Source organism: Staurois parvus, unplaced genomic scaffold (assembly GCF_062004578.1).
Source record: "Staurois parvus isolate SC_StPar_1 unplaced genomic scaffold, SC_StPar_1.0 ptg000453l, whole genome shotgun sequence".
Taxonomy (NCBI): domain Eukaryota; kingdom Metazoa; phylum Chordata; class Amphibia; order Anura; family Ranidae; genus Staurois; species Staurois parvus.
In genome coordinates this window covers 3122485-3140790 of record NW_028318249.1, presented here as the reverse complement: position 1 = coordinate 3140790, position 18306 = coordinate 3122485, and the positions used below count along the sequence as shown (strand labels likewise).

Sequence of the window (18306 nt, the reverse complement as noted above, 5' to 3'; positions counted from 1 at the left end):
TGCTTGATGATACTGCAGAGAAATGTGCTAGGTTCTATGGAGAGAACAATATTGTAATATCACCTTAATGTCTCATTCCAGGCAGGACGGGTCATGCAGAGGTGGTCCGAGTTGTCTACAAGCCAGAAGACATCAGCTATGAGAAACTACTAAAGGTCTTCTGGGAGAACCATGACCCAACTCAAGGTAGAATAACGAGAGCCCATCATATTCCTGCTGATTGCAACAAAGATCATTAGATTTAGATTTATCTTGTGAAAATCCATCCTTGAAGTAACACATTTGAATGCATTTGATGATGAAATAACAGGAGGACGATATAGACAATCCTGGAAAACAATATCCTCATCTAACGGGGGGGAGGATGGGATTGCAAAAAATGGGAAACGCGCATCTCTTAGCTTGCCTTGCATTTCTGTTAAATTCCATTTCCATCTGGCCTTGTCCTCATCTATGGAGTTCTGGAATCTTCCAAAATGCGACAACAGTAGTTCTGCACAGGGGGAGGGTCAGTCGGCTGGAGACAGACCACTTCTCCCACACAGAGGGCATTAGTGCTCACCTTCACCCTTGGCAGGGAATTTAACTCTAACACACTAGTCGCACTGGGTGTGACTTGGCATGTGATTTGCATGCCATGTGACTTGCAAGTCATTTGCCATATCAGATCCTATTGTCCGCAATTACAGCGGTTATATCAGTGCGGTTCTGACTTGGTTGGAGCCACATCGATTTCTAAAGTAGTACATGCACTACTTTTCATGTGATTTGCATAGACATCTGTGTCAGATGTCTTGCAAATCGCACCTGAAATCGGTATGTCACCCGACTTTGAAATCATGCAACTTCACTGTAAGTCGTACGATTTCAAAGTCGGGCTTGATGTAACTGGGGTGTAAAACTGCTGTTGGAGCCCAATTATAGGGGAAAAAAATTGATTCACCATGAACACTACCATGACGACGTGTGGTCTCTGTAAAATTTCAGACCTGGAACCTTGCTTCCACCATCGCTCTGAGGAAGGGGGTTTAGCTCCCGAAACGTGTTAGCCTATCTGCACCATTAGACAGATGTATTGTGACTGTCCTTGTGGACCACTTTTACTGCCTTTTTATCACGTTGGTTTGTGAGTATATATCCTCTTTTCATTTAATAAATACATGTTATATCATGGTAATGCACAATGAGAGTGCTCTCTTGTTTGTTCTTTTCCACTAGTGGTCAGATTCCCCGATCTGAAAAGGGCAGCACCTCTTCGGTTGGCATTTTGGCATCGCCTTGGTTGTATGAAGACTGGAGCACTGGTTTTGTTCGTTCATCTTTTGGATCGCTTTCCATCTGACTTTGTCTTTTGCTAGGTTCTGCTTTACATCACTACTGCCTGTAATTTTTCATGGATGTCATCCATCCACCATGTTTTTCTCCCTTTCCCATTCTTTACCTTGTTCTCCTCCACAATCTTGAATAGCTCCTCTCCAGCCGAGTTTCTTGTGATATGTCTAAAAAAAATTGGCACTTTCTATTCAATATTCCTTCCAACAGATGTGGATTTGCTTCCTTGACTGTTCATTGATGACCTTGTCTATCCAGCTAATTTGCAAGATCCTCCTTCAGCACCATAGTTCAAAATGTGTAAACTTTTTTCGTGCGGGAAGATGTATCTGTGCCATACCATTAGACATTATATAAGCCAACCAGGATTCCATGGAGCTCCAGATGTTTCTCCAGAGGATTCTAGGGGTTCCTGGATCTGTGGTTGATTGATCTCCTGATTAAAAGTGCCTTCATAGTAGTTCGGGGGCCAACCCCACATGGCAGAACCAGTTGTATAGTGATAGTTTTACCTGTCTGTAAGGGTGACATTCTGACCACTACTATGAGGGGTGGGCAGTATTCCCTCTGGCCACCAGTGTAAGGGGCAATTTTCCCACTGACCCTAAATTAATTTTGTCAGCAGGGGTTTCTCGAGACCTGAAAATCAAGTGTTCCTTTGTGGTCAAAGGGGTGAGAAAGGCTGCACTAAACAAACACTGATTTCATCTGATATTTTTTTTAAAGAATGGTAAATTTGTCTTTAAAAGCCTATAGTCCCCCGCAAATGAATTTACAAGACTTTTACCTGCTGAGCTGAAGATATTCTAGGAATTTATTCCTGCATCCCAGTGCCCCCAAAGTCTGGAATATTTCTTAGCAGAGAAGGCTTTTTTCTTTTTTTACAAGGACTGTACCATTTTTAGTGGGACACATAAAGAAGCCGTCATCTGCATATAATTAGAGGCTGGGAGTGACATTGTATTGCTAATGAGCAGATGTGTCTTTCTTTCCAGTGAAAGAACAGCTGCACAGCTATGAAAGGGGAAGAACAGTCCCCCCCCCCCCCCAACCCAGTATTACAGGTTGTAATGTCACCCTGTTTCCTTCCGAAACCGTGGATCACACTCAACCTCTCGAACACTGATCTAAAAATGACTCGCAGCAAATTATCTCTAAACACCACTGGGTTCTCTTCTGTGGTCCTTCAAAAGGCTTAAACCCACGTTTTCTATTCTGCTGACGCAATGACCTGAAATCTGGTTTATATTTAAATGATGCTTGCGCTGGGAGTTCCTGCATAGCTGCTTTGGTTGAAAAAAGACATCTAGGTTACTTTGCTAAGGGTACATTCATACTAAAACGCCATGCACTGCAGCTCATGCATATTCGTGTGTTGAGTGTCAAGATGATTGGGATGCAATGCACCGCAACACATGAAACATAGGTGCTGCTTGCATTTTATGCCTCATGGCACAGCACACAAAACAAGGGGTATTGTGCTGCACAGTGCTCAATTCAACAGAATGCAACACATGACATTAGGTATCTAATAGACCCCTGATGTTTCCTTAAAGAGAACTTGTCACCTGCTATTAGGGATCCAGGTATGACCAGAAATGTGTGGACTGACACAGGGAAGTAGCAGGCTTCAGGAACACAGGCGTAGTCAGGGCTGGAGAGCTGGAATGGTCAGGCGGGCCGTAAGGTACTGTCAGGCGGGATCTCTAGTGACCCACAGAACAGGATTCCCCAGGGCGCGGAGTCTAAGCCCCAGTTTTCCTTTTCACCGGAGCCCCTGATGGTGGGGATGGACTTGGCGCAGGACTGAGACCAGGTCGCGGCCCCTAAGTGCACCCAACTGTGGTAGAGGGGTCCGCCGAGGGTATCTACCGGGGGAAAGCCTGATGTGAAGGGGCTGGCAGGTTTGCACAGTAGTGACTGGATCCGTGCGGGATGGATGGATCGTCTGGGTAGCGTCAGGCGTAGTCAAGCAGGCCAGGTCAGCAATGTGTGGGCAGTGAGGTACCGGAGGAGCAGGCAGAGAATAGTCAGGGTCACAAGCCGGGTTCAGTAACTCACGGGCAGCGCGATACAGAGGATCAGGCAGAAGGATAGTCAGGCAAGCCAGGGGTTCAACAGGAGACGGTCAGCAGAGGTCAGGATCAAAGCAGGGTCAGCAACTAGGCAGGAACACAGGATACCAGGTACAGGGGCTCATGGGAAACTTACACCAAGGCACTGATCACAGGCCTGGTCATTCCTTAAATACACCTCCTGCAATCAGCCCCAGGTGTTGGCTGACTGCAGGAGTGAGCTTCTGGCTGCTGAGAGCACCCACTGGTCAGCCCTGGTACTGCAGCCCACACGGCAGGTGAGTCCCACCACCAGTGCTGAGACCATTCCTGACACCTGCACTATGCAATCCCATAGAGCAGTGGTCTCAAGCTTATTTTGACCAGGGCCTACTAAAATTTGTACAAAACCTTTCATGCTCCAACAGTTAAAAAAAAGATATATGTATATATATATATATATATATATATATATATATACGTGTTCCAAATTATTATGCAAATGATATTTTTCTCATTTACCTAAATAATTGATGTAAATAACAGTCAGCATAATTCTCATGTTATCAACTATTAAGAGTACAATTCACATTTTATTGAACAAACCTCCTAATGATAACAGGATTTTTGTTAAACATAAAACACTTACAATGCACTGTTCCAAATTATTCCGCACAGTAAGTTTCAAAACACTTTATAGGTTGTAAAGAACTGAAAATTGTCATTTGTTGTGTTTGCAGCATATTTACTGAAATCAAAACCTATTTCAATCAAACTTTTAACAACATTTTAACTTTTTAAACATTTTAACAGGTCACGTTACATTGTAACATAGGACCCCTTATTTGATAGCAGCTTCACAAGTCTTGCATCCATTGAACTTGTGAGTTTTTGGACAGTTTCTGCTTGAATTTGTTTGCAAGATGTCAGAATAGCCTCCCAGAGCTGCTGTTTGGATGTAAACTGCCTCCCACCCTCATAGATCTTTTGCTTGAGGATGCTCCAAAGGTTCTCAATAGGATTGAGGTCAGGGGAGGATGGAGGCCACACCATGACTTTCTCTCCTTTTATCCCCATAGCAGCCATTGATGCAGAGGTATTCTTTGCAGCATGAGATGGTGCATTGTCATGCATGAAGATGATTTTATTACAGAAAGCATAGTTCTTCCTTCTGTACCAGGGAAGAAAGTGGTCAGTCATAAACTCCACTTTGCAGAGGTCATCTTTATACCTTCGGGGACCCTAAAGGGGCTGACCAGCTCTGTTCCCATGATTCCAGCCCAAAACATGACTCCACCACCACCTTGCTGATGTCGCAGCCTTGTTGGAACAGGGTGGCCATCCACCAACCATCCACTACTCCATCCATCTGGACCATCCAGGGTTGCATGGCACTCATCAGTGAACAGGACTGTTTGAAAATTAGTCTTCATGTATTTTTCTGCCCAGTGCAGCCATTTCTGCTTGTGAGCATTGGTTATTGATGGCCGAATAGAAGGTTTATGCACAGTTGCAAGACTCTGGAGGACTCTACACCTTGATGTCCGTGGGACTCCAGAGACACCAGCAGCTTCAAATATCTGTTTGCTGCTATGTAATGGTATTTTAGCAGCTGCTCTCTTGATCCAATGCATGGATCTGGCAGAAATCTTCCTCAATGTGCCTTTATCTGCACGAACCCGTCTGTGCTCTGAATCAGCCACAAATCTCTTAAAAGTGCGATGATCACGCTTACGTTTTCGTGAAATATCTAATGTTTTCATACCTCGTCCAAGGCATTGAACTATTTCACTCTTTTCAGCAGCAGAGAGATCCTTTTTCTTCCCCATATTGCTTGAAAATGGTGCTCTGCTTAATAATGTGGAACACCCTCCTTTAGTAGTTTTTCCTTAAATTGGGCTCACCGGCCAATCTAATTATCACAGGTGTCCGAGATTGTTTTCAGTGATCAAAAGAGCCCTGACACACAATGCCCTGCAACAGTTAAACTGAAAAACAAAATATTTAATCTTTGTGACATTTAAATAGAATTTGCATAATAATTTGGAATGCGGTATATGTATATATATATATATATATATATATATATATATATATATACATACACTAACACAATGAAAGTATGGGAATGCAAAATATGTATGGAAATACTGGAGGACTCTTGATGGGACTGTTGTCACTGTGGGAGGGATTAGGATTGTGGAGTGGGTTAGAATATTCAGCAGCAGACTTGGTGACCCTGTAGGGGATGAGGTTTCTGGAGGGAGCTGGGGTTTCTTCAAGAGGTTGGGGGCTTTGCAGGGGCACTGTGGATTGGCTGGGGGCTAAGAGGCACTGTGAGACATTGTGGGAGGTTGGAGGGCACTGTGGGGACTGAGAGATCTCAAAGGGCCTGAGGCACTGTGGAGGGTTGAGGGGCACAGTGGGTAGGTATGGGAGATTGCAAGCAATATAGGAGCTGGGAGGAACTGTGGTAGGTGAGGGGATGTGTAACTGACTAAAGGCCTGGGAGGCTATGGCCTGGGGGTTGAGAACCACCAACAGAGGATCATGGCTGCTCCCTGGTGATAGCAGGTGAGAGGAAAAAAAAAAGAAAAATTTAAAAAATGAAAAAAAAAATTGAGTGCCCCCCCCCCCCCACACAGGAAAATGACGGTTGCACCACACACATCTAGGTATTACCAAGCATGTTGGTGTGAGGACATAACTCTAGGGCCATCATTCATTGCTAAACTGATAACTTGTGAAGACTTTTGAAGCATCGACCTTTTTGGGTACTTGGGTACCTTTTTTCTTTGTTTTGGCCCACACAATTTCGTGGGTTGGTATGTTTGGCATTGATTTACTAAAAAAAAAATCTCATCTTTTATATTTTATCCAAAATTGGGTAGTTTATTGTGTTTTTATGCAATAGAATTAAAGAGGAATTCCTGCCCCCCCCCAAAAAATTTAAAATTAAATCAAATACTGTAGCTGCTAACCTTTAATATTAGGGCATTTACCTGTCCAGGGATCCAGTGATGACCTCACCCTGAGCTGATTCTTCAACGGGTGGTGGTGCCGCCATCTTGACTAAGGGAAACTGGCAGTGAAGCCTTGTGGCTTCATGGCCAGTTTCCTACTGCGCATGCATGAATCGTGCTGCACTTTTTGAATGGGCTGCAGTCCTCTGTGACCTGTGAAATGTACCAGAGGGTTGTTGGGGCGAACCTCCGACTCAGTTCGCCACAGTGAACTGAGCTGGAAGTGAGAGCAGGTACCTGTCAAAATCAGGTACCCACTCCCCCTTCCTCCCCAAAAGGTGCCAAATGTGGCACCGGAGGAGGGAGGAGGCAGATAAGTGGAGCTTCCACTTTGGGTGGCACTATGCTTTAATTTGAGTGTATGTTGTTTACTAAAGTATAGGTTTGATAAACAGTAGCGCAGATATAATGTGACACAAAAAATTAAACTATCACCAATTTATTCTATAAGGTCTCTTCTTTCAGAAAATACAGTGGGGAAAATAATTATTTGATCCCCTGCAGATTTTGTAAGTTTGCCCACTTTCAAAGAAATGAAGGGTCTATAATTTTTATCATAGGTGTATTTTAAATGATAGAGACAGAATATCAACCAAAAATCCATAAAAAACACATGATACAAATGTTATAAATTGAGTTGAATTTCAATGAGTAAAATAAGTATTTGATCCCCTACCAACCAACAATAATTCTGCCTCCCACAGACTGGCTGTGTGCTCAGGTGGTACACAGATTAGTCCTGTCAATTTAAGAAAATGCTCCTAATGGCAACTCGTTGTGTGTATAAAAGACACCTGTCCACAGAATTTCATTCTTCCATTCAAACCTCACCATCATGGGCAAGAACAAAGAGCTGTCAAAGGATGTCAGGGACAAGATTGTAGACCTGCACAAAGCTGGAATGGGCTACAAGACCATCAACAAGAAGCTTGGTGAGAAGGAGACAACTGTTGGAGTGATTGTTCGCAAATAGAAGAAATACAAAATAACCATCAATTGCCCTCGGTCTGGAGCTCCTTGCAAAAGTTTGTCTCATAGGGTAAGTATAATCATGAGAAAAGTGAGAGATCAGCCCAGAACTACCCTGGAGGAGTTTGTGAATGCTGTCAAGGCAGTTGGAACCACAGTCACTAAGCAAACCACTGGTAACACGATACGCCCCTATGGATTGAAACCCTGTAGCACCTGCAAGGTCTCCCTCCTCAAGAAGGCACATGCACAGGCCCAACTGAAGTTTGACAAAGAACATCTAAATGATTCAGAGAAGGATTGGGAGAAGGTGCTGTGGTCAGATGAGACCAAAATTGAGCTTGTTCGGATTAACTCAACATGTTTGGAGGAAGAAGAACTCTGACTATGACCCTAAGAACAACATCCCTACAGTCAGGCACGGAGGTGGAAACGTGCTTTGAGGCGGTTTCTCTGCTAAAGATACAGGCGGACTTTGCCGCATTGAGGGGGCCAATGGACACGGCCATGCATTGTATAATCTTGGATGAGAACCTTTTTCCCTCAGCCAGAACACTGAAGATGGGTCATGGATGGGTCTTCCAGTATGACAATGACCCAAAACATACTGCCAAAGCAACATAGGAGTGGCTCAAGAAGAAGCACATTACGGTCATGGAGTTGCCTAGCCAGTCTCCAGACCTTAATCCTATAGAAAATTTTATGGAGGAAGCTGAAACTTTGATTTACCAAGCAACAGCAAAGAAACCTTAAGGATTTAGAGAAGATTTGTAAAGAAGAGTGGACAAAAATCCCTCCTGAGATGTGTGCAAACCTGGTAACCAACTACAAGAAACCTCTTACCTCTGTGCTTGCCAACAAGGGTTTCTCCACCAAATACTAAGTCATGTTTTGTTTGGGGATCAAATACTTATTTTACTTACTGAACTGCAACTCAATTTATGGCATTTGTATCATGTTTTTTTCCTGGATTTTTAGTTGATATTCTGTCTCTATCATTTAAATACACCTATGATAAAAATTATAGACCCTTCATTTTTTTTGTAAGTGGACAAACTTACAAAATCTGCAGGGGATCAAATAATTATTTTCCCCACTGTATATCAGATTTTGGGGTTTTGAGTGTTTTCATATACGAAATGTACATTTTAGTTTGTGCATTCAAAATGAAAAAAAAAATAGGCTGTAACAGCGAAACAGTTAATGAAGTGGACCAATTTACTCACAAAATGGAAAAAAACTTTGCTGATCAATTAAGGTATTTGTATAATATAAACTACAATCTACAATGTTATTTTTATGAATATTAACTTGTTGCCGACCGCAGATAGCCGAATGACGGCTGCACTGCGGCCGGCCAGTTCTGAGTGGACGTCATATGACGTCCCCCCAGAACGCGCTCTCCTGCGCGCCCCAGGGGGCGCGCACCCGGCGATCTCCGTGATCGCTGTGTCCTACGGACACAGCTGATCACGTGATGTGGTAAAAGGCCAATCACAGCGGCCTTTTACCATCTGATCAGCGGTGTCCAATGACACGCTGATCAGAGGGAAATGCAAGTGCCGGTTCTCGGCTGCACTTTCCTCACGCTGTCAGATCGTGAGGAAAGTACTGCCGAGAACCGGCAGTTGTCAGAGCGGGGATCGGCACCGATCATCAGGGCACTGATGATCAGTGCCCTGATGATCAGGGCCCAGCAGTGCCACCCGCAAGTTCCGCCCACCTGTGCCCAGCAGTGCGCCCACTAGCTCCGCCCACCTGTGCCCAGCAGTGCACCCACCTGTGCCCAGCAGTGCACCCACCTGTGCCACTCTGCAATGTCACCTACCTGTGCCCAGAAGTGCCACCTACCTGTGCCCAGCAGTGCCACCCACCTGTGCCACCCACCTGTGCCCACCAGTGCCACCCACCTGTGCCCACCCACCAGTGCTGCCCACCAGTGCAGCCCAGCAGTGCCGCCAGTCAGTGCCACCAGTCAGTGCCCAGCGGTTGTGCCAGTCAGTGCCGCCAGTCAGTGCCCAGCAGTGATGCCAGTCAGTGCCGTCTATCAGTACCCATCATCAGTGTCACCTATCAGTGCCGCATATTAGTGCCGCCTATCCGTGACACCTCATTAGTGCTGTCTATCAGTGCCGCCTATCCGTGCCACCTCATTAGTACTGCCTATCAGTGCCCTTTAGTGCTGCCTATCAGTGCCCATCAGTGCCGCCTATCAGTGCCCATCAGTGCTGCCTCATCAACGCACATCAGTGAAGGAGAAAAATTACCTGTTTGAAAAATTTTATAATAGAAACAAAGAAACTTTTTTTTTCAAATTTTTGGCAATTTTTTATTTATAGCGCAAAAAGTAAAGCGCCCAGTGGCGATTAAATACCACCAAAAGAAAGCTCTATTTGTGAGAAAAAAATGATCAAAATTTCATATGGGTACAATGTTGCATGACCGCGCAATTGTCAATCAAAGTGCGGCAGCGCTGAAAGCTGAAAATTGGCCTGGTAAATAAGGGGGTATAAGTGCCTGGTAGGCAAGGGGTTAATAGCCTGTTAAATGTGCTCTTACAGATCCAGACTTTTTTTTTTTCTTAGCAACCCGTTGAGTTAGTTGTCTTCACCTACAGCAAAGAAGCCTTTAAATAATTGGAGGTTAAATCTATTTTCCTCCAATCACAAAGTTGCTGGGTTTATTATATTGACCTTAAAATTACCTGAGAACTTAACCATGACTCTGTGGTCTTTAAGCCAGTTTCCTATCTATTTACAATTTTCCAAATCTATAGTTCTTAACTTGTACCTTGCACTTTACCATTCAGGGAGGATTCATGCTAAATGCTTTAGCAAACTCCAAATATACTAAAACCGCAACCATTTGGTCTATGTTTTTGCTTACTTTCTCATGTAAGTCAAGTCAACACATGTAAACCTGCTCCATTCAGCTGGTTCTATTCCTCTGTCCTACCACCAGGATTCTATAGACAGGTTTTATTTCTTTTTCAGGGGAGTTATTTGGGCAAATTCTATTCCTTTGACTGTAGGTTTCTTTGTTCTGTCAGCAGGTTCCTTTGAGGAGGCTCCATTACTCTATCCTATCAGAAGGCTTCTTTAGGAAGGTTCCATCCCCCTATCCTGTCAGTGGGCTACGTTGGGAGGGTTCCATTCCTCAGTCATGTCAGAAGACTTCTTTGGGAAGGTTCCATTGCTCTGTCCTGTCATTGAGCTTCTTTGGGCAGGCTCCATTCATCTATCCTGTCAGGAGGCTTCTTTGAAAAGTTTTCATTCCCCTGTCCTGTCTGCGGGCTCCTTTGGGCAAGTTTCATTCATCTGACCTGTCAGAAGACTTCTTTGGGAAGATTCCATTCTTCTGTCCTGTCAGTGGGCTTCTTTAAGAATGTTCCATACATCTGAACTGTCAGAAGGCTTCTTTGGGAGGGTTTTATACCTCCGTCATGTCTTTGTTTGGGAAGGTTCAATTGTTCTGTTCTTTCATTGAGCTCCTCTAGGCAGGTTCCATTCATCTGACCTGGAGGAAAAGAAATTTAATTTCCAAACATGGAAAGGTTTCTTCACAGTGAGAGCTGTGAAAATGTGGAATAGACTTCCTCAAGAGTTGGTTCTGGTCAGCTCAGTGGATTGCTTCAAAAAAGGCCTGGATTCTTTCCTAGATACACAGAAAATAACTGGATACTAACATTTATAGGTAAAGTTGATCCAGGTAATATCCGATTGCTTCTTGGGGGATCAGGAAGGATTTTTTTTCTCAGCAGGTGCAAATTGGATCATGCTTTTCTGGGTTTTTTTGCCTTCCTCTGGATCAACTGTGGGTATATGATTACAACTTTTTTTTTTTTTCTATGGTTGAACTGGATGGACTTTTGTCTTTTTTCAGCCAGACTAACTATGTAACTATGACCTGTCAGAAGGCTTCATTCAACAGGTTCTATTCTTTTGTCCTGTCAGAAGGCAACTTTGAAAAGGTTCCATTCCTCTGTCCTGCCAGAAGGCTTCTTTGAGAAGGTTCATTCCTCTGTCCTGTCAGTGGGCTCCTGTTGGGCAGGTTCCATTCATCTGATCTGTCAGAAGGCTTGTTTGCGCAGGTTCCATTCTTCTGTCCTGTCAGAAGGATTGTTTGCGAATATTCTATTACTATATTACTTTTTCAGTGGGCTTTTTTGGCCAGTTCCTTTCCTTTGTTCTCTCAGCTGGATTCTTTGGGCAGGTTTATTTTCCCTGTTTTGTCAGTAGGTTCTATTGCTCTGTCTTGTCAGAAGGCTTCTTTAGGAAGGTTCAAATTATTTTGTCTGGTCATAAAGCTTCTTTGGGAAGGTTCCATTCCTTAGTCCAGTCAAAGGGTGTCTTTGGGAAGGTTCCTTTACTATGTGCAGTCAGAAAGCTTCTTTGGGCAGATTCCATTTCTTTTTCAGGGTTATTTGAGCAGGTTCTATGTCTTTGTCAGTGGGATTCTCTTAGTTGGTTCCATTCCTTTGTTCTGTCAGTGGACTCCTTTGGGAAGGTTCCATTCACCTGAATATTTCAACCCCTTGCCCTGTCTGAAGGCTTCTTTGGGATGGTTCCATTCCTCTGCCCTGTAAGTGGACTCCTTTGGGCAGGTTCCATTCACCTGACATGTCAATTGGCTTCTTTGAGAGGGTTCCATTCCTCTGTCTTGTCAGCAGACACCTTTTGACAAGTAATATTCCTCTGTCCTGTCAGGAAGCCTCTTTGGGCAGGTTTCATTTCTTTTTTAGGGTTTATTTCAGCAGGTTCTATCCCTTTGTCAGTGGGCTGCCTTGTTCTGCCTGTGAGCTTCCTTGGGCAGGTTTCATTCATCTGACCCATCAGAAGACTTCTTTGGGAAAGTTCCATTCAACTGATCTGTCAGAAGGCTTCTTTGGGAGGGTTGCATTTCTCATCATAAAATAAAATAAGACCTTTTCTGTAAACCCTCTAACACACTCCCATCATCTACCCTCATACATAAAATAATAAAATTATTACAATATTGTGTGTATATATATATATATATATATATAATGTGTCCAGGCAAAAGTCCACACAAAGTACTCTTCCAAGTGTTGAAAACCAATCCAGTTCTGTTAGGAATGGACTGGCCAGCAATGGTGGGACTCACCTGCCTTTTGATCTGCAGTACCAGGGCTGGCCAGCGGGTGCTCCCAGCAATCAGAGACTCAACCTTTCAGCCAGCTAACACCTGGAACTGATGATGCTGGGGTATTTAAGGGATGGCCAGACCCACAGACTCTGCCTTGGTGTTGTGTTTGTCCTGGGCCCTGTATCTGTCCTGCATCCTGTTTCTGTTCCTTTGCTACCTGTTCTGATCCCTGGCTTGTGACCCTGACCATCCCTCTGCCTGACCCTCTGTACTACGCTGCTTGCTACCTGCTGAACCTGGCCTGTGACCCCGACCATTCTCCGCTTGCTCCCCCTGTACCTACCTGCCCAATTGATATTGACCCGGCCTGCCTGACGACGCTTGCTTGTATGTACTGTTATCTGTGGGTGGTTGGTTGGGTTTGTTTGCACTGTATTATGTTTAGTATTGCACTGCATTTATGTTTGTATTGTTAGTGTTAATAAATTACATTGTTAATCACATATCTGAAGTCTGCGTTTCCCTGCTTCAGTCACACATCTCTGGTCATACCTGGGAGCCCTGACATTACACCAAGGCCAATCCTGACCAGAAGTGGCTGCACAGGGAAGCCATCTTGGCTTGTTGATGGGAAGGATGGATCTTGATGAGGTTGAATATTTATATCTGCTAGTGTTTGATGACAGGGAGTATGCTTATCAAACTCTGAAGGAGTATACCCGGGATGAACTGCTAGAATGTATACGGCTCGCTCATGTTCTAGTAGATCAGGGCACAGAGTTCTCTGAGGTGCAGCCTTTGATTGAGGTTTGTGCTGAGTTGGTTTCATCTGGTTCCCCCGAATGCAGGGATGAATTTTTGCCACCATTTAGTGCAGACCAGGTAGAGTCCCTGGTGTGGTTATTAGAGGATGATGTGGGTTACTTTCTGGAGCGTTATTCCACATGTTCACCACAGACACTAAGAGATTGTATAAACGCAGTGCAGTCATTGACCAGACAGGCTTTGTGTAAGCTCAGCTTTGTTCAACCCATACTGCAGACATGGACAGATTTGTTGCACCCAGCCTCAGTCAGCTTACAAAGACCCAGTCCTGCTTCTAATCTATTTCCTCAAAACTCTATTCCTGCATTCCCAACAGCTCCTCCTGCCCTGCTATCTACCGCATGTCAGTACCCTGTTCCCACTCGCTGCACCTATCCTGCCTTTAACCCTGTAAAAGAGCCCTCTGTAGCAACCGCTCCCTCTCCTGTTCCATCCTCCAGTTCTTCTCTGTCTCCAGCTGCTCCATTCGTTTGCAGACCTGCGTTTACTTGCAGTGCTCCAGTAGTTAAAACCAGAAAAAAGCGAAAATTCTTTCCAACCAATACCATCCTGCCAGTATCCAAACCGGTGAGCCTGCCTTCCGTGGTTCAGCCTGAAGCCTCTACTCAGCCTGAAGCCTCTACTCAGCCTGAAGCCTCTACTCAGCCTGAAGCCTCTACTCAGCCTGAAGCCTCTACTCAGCCTGATGCCTCTACTCAGCCTGATGCCTCTACTCAGCCTGATGCCTCTACTCAGCCTGATGCCTCTACTCAGCCTGATGCCTCTACTCAGCCTGAAGCCTCTACTCAGCCTGATGCCGGTACGCAGCCTGATGCCTCTCTTCAGCCTGATGCCTGTATGCAGCCTGATGCCTCTCTTCGGCCTGATGCCTCTACTCGGCCTGAAGCCTCTACTCGGCCTGATGCCTCTACTCGGCCTGATGCCTCTACTCGGCCTGATGCCTCTACTCGGCCTGAAGCCTCTACTCGGCCTGAAGCCTCTACTCGGCCTGATGCCTCTACTCGGCCTGAAGCCTCTACTCGGCCTGATGCCTCTACTCGGCCTGATGCCTCTACTCGGCCTGAAGCCTCTACTCGGCCTGATGCCTCTACCCAGCATGATGAACTGATCCAGCCTGACGATCCTATTAGGCCAGTTGACTCGATGCCCGCTGTTGATCCAGATGATCCGGTACCTGATCCGGTGCCCGCTGTCGAGCCAAATGACCTGATGCCTGGTGACCCAGTGCCCGCTGTCATACCTGGTGACCCGATGCCCGCTGTCGAGCCAGACAATCCGGTACCTGATGACCCGGTGCTCACTGTCGTGCCTGTTGACTCGGAGCCCACTGCCTTGCCAGATGACGCGGTGCCCGCTGTCGAGCCAAATGACCTGATGCCTGGTGACCCAGTGCCCGCTGTCCAGCCAGACGATCCAATGTCTGACCCAGTGCCCGCGGTCATACCAGTTGACTCGGAGCCCACTGCCTTGCCAGATGACTCGGTGCCCGCTGTCGAGCCAAATGACCTGATGCCTGGTGACCCGATGCCTGCTGTCCAGCCAGACGATCCAATGTCTGACCCAGTGCCAGCGGTCATCCCAGTTGACTCGGAGCCCACGGTTGTGCCTGGTGACTCGGTGCCCGCCGCCCCGCCTGGGGGCCTGAGACCTGTCGTTCCGCCTGGGGGTCCGGCGCCCGCCACTCCGCCTGAGGGTCCGAGACCTGTCGCTCCGCCTGGGGGTCCGGCGCCCGCTGCTCCGCTTGAGGGCCCGAGACCTGTCGCTCCTCCTGGGGGTCCGGCGCCCGCCGCTCCGCCTGAGGGCCCGCGACCTGTCGCTCCGCCTGGGGATCCGGCGCCCGCCACTCCGCCTGAGGGCCCGAGACATGTCGCTCCGCCTGGGGGTCCGGCGCCCGCCGCTCCGCCTGAGGGCCCGAGACCTGTTGCTCCTCCTGGGGGTCCGGCGCCCGCCGCTCCGCCTGAGGGCCCGAGACCTGTCGCTCCATCTGGGGGCCCGGCGCCCGCCGCTCCGCCTGAGGGCCCGAGACCTGTCGCTCCGCCTGGGGGTCCGGCGCCCGCCGCTCCGCCTGGGGGCACGATGCCTGTCGCCCCGCCTGGGGGTCCGGCGCCCGCCGCTCCGCCTGGGGGCACGATGCCTGTCGCCCCGCCTGGGGGCACGATGCCTGTCGCCCCGCCTGGGGGCACGATGCCTGTCGCTCCGCCTGGGGGCACGATGCCTGTCGCCCCGCCTGGGGGCACGATGCCTGTCGCCCCTCCTGGGGGCCCGACGCCGGTCGCCCCGCCCGGGGGCCCGACGCCTGCTGCTCCGCCCGGGGGCCCGGTGCCTGCTGCTCCGCCCGGGGGCCCGGTGCCTGCTGCTCCGCCCGGGGGCCCGGTGCCTGCTGCTCCGCCCGGGGGCCCGGTGCCTGCTGCTCCGCCCGGGGGCCCGGTGCCTGCTGCTCCGCCCGGGGGCCCGGTGCCTGCTGCTCCGCCCGGTGGCCCGCTGCCTGCTGCTCCACCCGGTGGCCCACTGCCTGCTGCTTCGCCTGGTAATCCGATGTGCCTCTGCCCGGAGTCCTGCCCGATGTGCCTCTGCCCGGAGTCCTGCCCGATGTGCCTCTGCCCGGAGTCCTGCCCGATGTGCCTCTGCCCGGAGTCCTGCCCGATGTGCCTCTGCCCGGAGTCCTGCCCGATGTGCCTCTGCCCGGAGTCCTGCCCGATGTGCCTCTGCCCGATGTGCCTCTGCCCGATGTGCCTCTGCCCGATGTGCCTCTGCCCGGAGTCCCTCTGCCCGGTGTGCCTCTGCCCGGTGTGCCTCTGCTCGATGTGCCTCTGCCCGGAGTCCTGCCCGATGTGCCTCTGCCCGGAGTCCAGCCCGGTGTGCCGCTGCCCGGAGTCCAGCCCGGTGTGCCGCTGCCCGGAGTCCAGCCCGGTGTGCCGCTGCCCGGAGTCCAGCCCGGTGTGCCGCTGCCCGGAGTCCTGCCCGGTGTGCCAGTCTTTGATATCCCGCCAGTTACCAGACCCGGGCGGTGGAACATTTTGCCCAGCTAGGACTGTTTGGAGCGTCCTGAGGCCGCTCCTTGGGGGGGGGGGTACTGTTAGGAATGGACTGGCCAGCAATGGTGGGACTCACCTGCCTTTTGATCTGCAGTACCAGGGCTGGCCAGCGGGTGCTCCCAGCAATCAGAGACTCAACCTTTCAGCCAGCTAACACCTGGAACTGATGATGCTGGGGTATTTAAGGGATGGCCAGACCCACAGACTCTGCCTTGGTGTTGTGTTTGTCCTGGGCCCTGTATCTGTCCTGCATCCTGTTTCTGTTCCTTTGCTACCTGTTCTGATCCCTGGCTTGTGACCCTGACCATCCCTCTGCCTGACCCTCTGTACTACGCTGCTTGCTACCTGCTGAACCTGGCCTGTGACCCCGACCATTCTCCGCTTGCTCCCCCTGTACCTACCTGCCCAATTGATATTGACCCGGCCTGCCTGACGACGCTTGCTTGTATGTACTGTTATCTGTGGGTGGTTGGTTGGGTTTGTTTGCACTGTATTATGTTTAGTATTGCACTGCGTTTATGTTTGTATTGTTAGTGTTAATAAATTACATTGTTAATCACATATCTGAAGTCTGCATTTCCCTGCTTCAGTCACACATCTCTGGTCATACCTGGGAGCCCTGACAAGTTCGTAGATTTTCGATCCAAGATACCTCAAAAAAATAAACTAAATATAGTGCATTATCTTTAAAGCAAAGCAAAAACACTCGTGACACTTAAAGTGACTCCTCCTAATCCCACACTCGTGAGAAACCAACACTTCAACTTGTGATTTGTGCAAAAATCCAAAAACAGTGTCACCATTCAAATGTAGTTAAATACCATTACCCTCTCATGGATAATGAAACTTCACAACCATTCCATGTTAGTCCACATCAAACTACTCGTGATCACATGCATCAAATATAAGTAGTGCCACAACTCTTGCAGGATAATATACCATTACCCTCTTTCAGTATAACAAGGCATAAGACTCCTCCAGGGTAATCCGTGACTTCCCCTTTCCTGAAGTGCCCAATCCAGACTTCCCCGCTCCTCGGAAGGGCAGAGAAGACAATACTCAGTATAGTATATAAAAAGAGATCCGTAATTTTTATTTTTAAAGCTTACATTAGGTACAAAGAAACGTCCATCCTCTCCCACAGTTCGTATGACTGAACTCCAGTATCCAAGATGGCCGCACCGCTCCTTCCGGTTTGACGTTTTGACATCACGGCCTGACGCGTTTCGTCACTTCCGACTTTTTCATAAGGGTTCCATTCAACTGATCTGTCAGAAGGCTTCTTTGGGAGGGTTGCATTCCTCATCATGTCACAAGGCTTCTTTGGGAAGCTTCCATTGTTCTGTCCTGTCAGTGGGCTCCTTTAGGCAGGTTCCATTCATCTGACCTGTCAGAAGGCTTGGTTGGGCAGGTTCAAATCTTCTTTCCTGTCAGGAGTTTTCTTTGGGAAGGTCTCATTTCTCTATCCTGTCAGTGGGCTCCTTTCGGCTGGTTCCATTTATCTGACCTGCCAGAAGGATTCTTTGTGAAGATTCTCATACTCTGTAAGCAGGCTTCTTCCACCCGGTTCCATTCCTTTGTTCCTGTCAGCAGGTTTCTTTGGGCTGCTTCAGTTTCTCTGTTTTTTCAGTGGGTTTCTTTGGGCAAGTTCCATTCCTCTGTTCTGTCACAAGGTTCCTTTGGACAAGTTCCATTGCCCTGTCTTGTTAGAAGAGAAGGTTACATTCCTTTGTCCTGTCAGAAGGCTTCTTCGGGAAAGTGTCTTTGGAAGGCTCAATTCCTCTGTCCTATCACAAAGCTTCTTTGGGAAGATTCATTCCTCTGTCCTGTCAAGGCTTCTTTGAGCAAGTACCATTTCCTTTTCAGGGTTATGTAAGCAGGTTCTGTTCCTTTGACAGTAGGCTTCTTTTAGTTAGTTACATTCCTTGGTTCTGTCAGTGGGATTCTTTGGGCAGGTTCCAT

The 18306-nt window shown here is 47.9% G+C and overlaps 1 protein-coding gene across 6 annotated transcripts in view; it reads left to right on the top strand.

The window, feature by feature from the left end:
• Window positions 1-18306, top strand: part of MSRA (methionine sulfoxide reductase A) — a 515786-nt gene that overhangs the window by 336027 nt on the left and 161453 nt on the right. For all 6 annotated transcript variants that reach the window (XM_089688761.1, XM_089688756.1, XM_089688760.1 and 3 more), the window contains one exon: window positions 82-186. In XM_089688761.1, coding sequence (XP_089544887.1) covers window positions 82-186 — 105 coding nt within the window. The remainder of the gene's footprint in view (window positions 1-81; window positions 187-18306) is intronic.